At 38.8% G+C, this 3,445-nt stretch overlaps 1 protein-coding gene across 1 annotated transcript in view; it reads right to left on the reverse strand.

The window, feature by feature from the left end:
- Positions 1 to 3,445, reverse strand: part of LOC107083642 (dynamin-3-like) — a 36,759-nt gene that overhangs the window by 25,293 nt on the left and 8,021 nt on the right. The window contains exon 6 of the mRNA XM_015373013.1: positions 3,089 to 3,098. Coding sequence (XP_015228499.1) covers positions 3,089 to 3,098 — 10 coding nt within the window. The remainder of the gene's footprint in view (positions 1 to 3,088; positions 3,099 to 3,445) is intronic.

The raw sequence follows: 3,445 nt of genomic DNA on the forward strand, positions 1-3,445 counted from the left end.
GTTGGTACTCGCACATACCGATATCACCATTTTAGGGCAGTATCGGGGCCTCGTCCGATACTGGTATCGGTATCAGTGCAACACTAATTATAACTGCCAACTTCCTTTTGTTTTATTAGTATTTTTATGCTACAAACTGAAACAAAGTGAACCATCATTTTTAGAGGATATGTCTGAGAGGCTCGGGCATCTTTATCGGATGCCCCCTGGATGCCTCCCTTGGAAGTGTTCCTGGCACGTCCCACAGTGAGGACCAGGCACACGATGGATGGATTTTATCTGATTTAAAATCATAGGAGAAGGAACTTGACTTATTTTTGTAATGAACAAATTGCAAAAAAGGCTGAAGTGTTCCTCTCTTCATCAGAACATGTTCTTCTCACTTCAAAACAAACCGGTATGCAAAATCATTCATACCAACAGACATTTCAATTCTAAATTCTCTGTAATGTGTTTTTTGTTTTTTTTTTAACTGTACTTTCTTTACCATTTTTTGTGTATTTATGTGTTTTTGGTTTTTTTTTGTATTTACTATTTTGGTGTTTTTATAAAATTTGATCACTAAACTCCCTATCAAATTTTTTAGTCATTTCAATTATTTATTTATTCTTTATATGTTTTGTTTTGTTTGTCACCTGTGCTGCTCAAACGAATTGCTGCTGGAGGGATTAATAAATATTCTAAATCTAAACCTCTTGGCTGAGCTAGGAGCGCCTCAGGCTTTCCCTCATCAGAGCTCGAGGACAGTTCTGGGGAGAGGGAAGTCCGGGGGTCTCTGCAGAGACTGCTGCCCCTACAAACAAGTTCCGGATTAGGACAATGAGTACAAATATGCATACGAATAAAGGATATATGGAAATATAAATGTTTAACAATCATAAAATTTGAAAAGTTTTGTTTGTATTTGTGTTCACTCCCTGTAGGTTTTGATTCTCCTGCTTAAAATGCAGAGAGCTCAACCTCCTCCAGAATTCTGCAAATGACACACCAGAGTCCATCCGTGTGTAATTAAATTTTAGCATAAATAAAGTTATTATTTGAAGACTTCTAGCGAACATTAATCATGGGAGTAGCCAAGAGGCCAGATGTTGCTTTGGGAGAGAAACAGAGATCAGCTACTCGGGTGGAAATACATGTGGACATGACAACAGTTATTAATGCACTTTACAATCCTGACCTTTAAGAAAGTGTGGCAAAAAATTTGCATTTTCCTATAAGCTATGTCAGAGATACAGAAAACAACATGCTCTGCTCAGGGTCAAATTACCCTCTGATGGAGGCTATCCCTCCCTAATAGTCCTCCTAGACCTGAGCACAGCTTTTCACTGTATCCTCCTCCACGGACTTTAACACTCAGCACGAATTATTCAGAGAGATTTATACTGGTTCCACTCTTACCTTTCTGACCAATTAGAGTATTTCTCTATTGGAGTTCCCTGAACTCAAAATCCCCTGTGGTGTCCCTCAGGGATCAGTCTGTGAGCCCACTTTGTTAACCCTCTATCTTCTCCCCATCGTTCACATCATTACTCACAACAGAATCTCTTTTCATTGTTGCCGACCACAGGCAGCTCTATATCTAAACAGATGCTCATCTCTCTACAAATTCATCACCATCGTTTTCCACTCATACCACCTGTTTTAATGAAGTAAAAGCCTGGATGAATCACTCCAACCATCCTGTCAAAAACAGAAGCTCTTAAAGTAGGCACCACACTGTCGATTCGTTCATCTATTTCTGTCATCATCCTCAGTATTCCCTTCCTCCTCAGTGATTAATGGTTAAAGCTTTGATGCTACTCTTACATTTGAGTCTCACATCAAACACATTCGCAAGATTTCATTCTATTATCTCAAGAACACCTCCAAATCTGATCAAATGTTCTCCTTTGGTTGAAAAAGGTGTCCTGTTTGGTTTCTCTGTTCAAGACTTGACCACTGCAACACACTTATATATGAGCTCCATCTAGACGGCCAAAGATTTCAGTTCATACAGAGCAGTGCAGCCTGATGAAGCAAAGGAAAAACCAAAAGATCGCACAAATGCTCGAACCTCTAAACTACCTTCCCATTGCACTCCACACTAATACAAACTTTCCTTACTTATCTATTTAATATAGTTGCAGCTATGGCAATGCTCTTGATTAGCTAAAAGAACTGCTCACCAGACAGACATGAATACAGTCCCTCCTGCAGCGAGTCTGTGAAGAAACCTTCCTAAACTTCTGATTTCACCACAGACTATTAAAGATTTTCAATTTTGCTGTTCTTATTTTGTTTAGGTCTGTCACATAAAACCCCTAAAAATGCACAATACACAAGCTCTTGGACTGCAACATGAAAAAATCTTCACACGTTTCATCTTGTACTAAATTAAACTCTCTGTTTTATGATGAGGATCTTCTATAAGCTGGATCTAAGCACTTGGCATTTTGATGTTACTGTATCTGGGCACAGATTATTCTGTGGTTATATTATTTGAAGTATAACAAACAACCAAGGTTTACACATCCTGTTCACAGCACCCTTTTTCTTTTTATACCTTTATTATTAGTATTATTATCACCATCAACATACATAAAATGGACAGAAGAAATCATCACATGGATGTGTTAAAATAGTCTACAGCTGCATCAAAACAAATTCAAAGTAACAGCCTTCAGACCAAAAGAAATAGCTTTCCCCCAATCAGGCTCTAAATTGGTGTGAAGTGATGGACTCAGACATAAGGACGCTAACAAAGTCGTCCTTCTATAACCTAAAGAACATCTCAGGGATTAAAGGACTAATGTTTTTCAGCAGGAGCTTCGAAATAAAACATGTGTTCATCTTTAGTAAAAATTATTACTGCAAGGTCTACACACAGGTCTGGCTAAAAAGTTGATATGACAGATGCAGTTGATCAAGAAAGCTGCTACCCACGTCCTCACCGAAACACAGAAAGTAGAGTATATCCTAAAACTGTTACATTGGATGCTTGTTTTTCAGAGAATATACTTAAAAATACTTCTGTTGGTCTACAAATCAATTAATTGCTTAGCACATAAATAAATAACAGACTTGTTGTCAGTGAATCAAACATCCACACCTCCTAGGTCCTCAAATAGGGCTCAAATCTAGTCTACATAATCTACATATCTCTATATCTATATGGATACAGCTATAAGCACAGCTGTATCAGCCAAGCTAACCAATCTCCTCGCTCAGTGGATTGTCACCAGCTCAAGCCCATCAGAGTGGCTGATGCGCTCAAGCTCGTTCTCCAGGCAGCCACAGGTAACCCATTTTACAAACTACCTGCGAGGCAAACTATCACATGAGAATTAATGACCAGCAGGCCGCAGAGAAAGCCGCGAAAGATGAGAAGTTGATTAGGGCAACGTGTGTCAGATTTTTGAAGACACTATATTGTTAAAGTGGGACATCTATAATTGGAAGTGGGACA

The sequence above is a fragment of the Cyprinodon variegatus genome, unplaced genomic scaffold, assembly GCF_000732505.1.
Source record: "Cyprinodon variegatus isolate N-32 unplaced genomic scaffold, C_variegatus-1.0 Scaffold79, whole genome shotgun sequence".
NCBI classification, from domain to species: domain Eukaryota; kingdom Metazoa; phylum Chordata; class Actinopteri; order Cyprinodontiformes; family Cyprinodontidae; genus Cyprinodon; species Cyprinodon variegatus.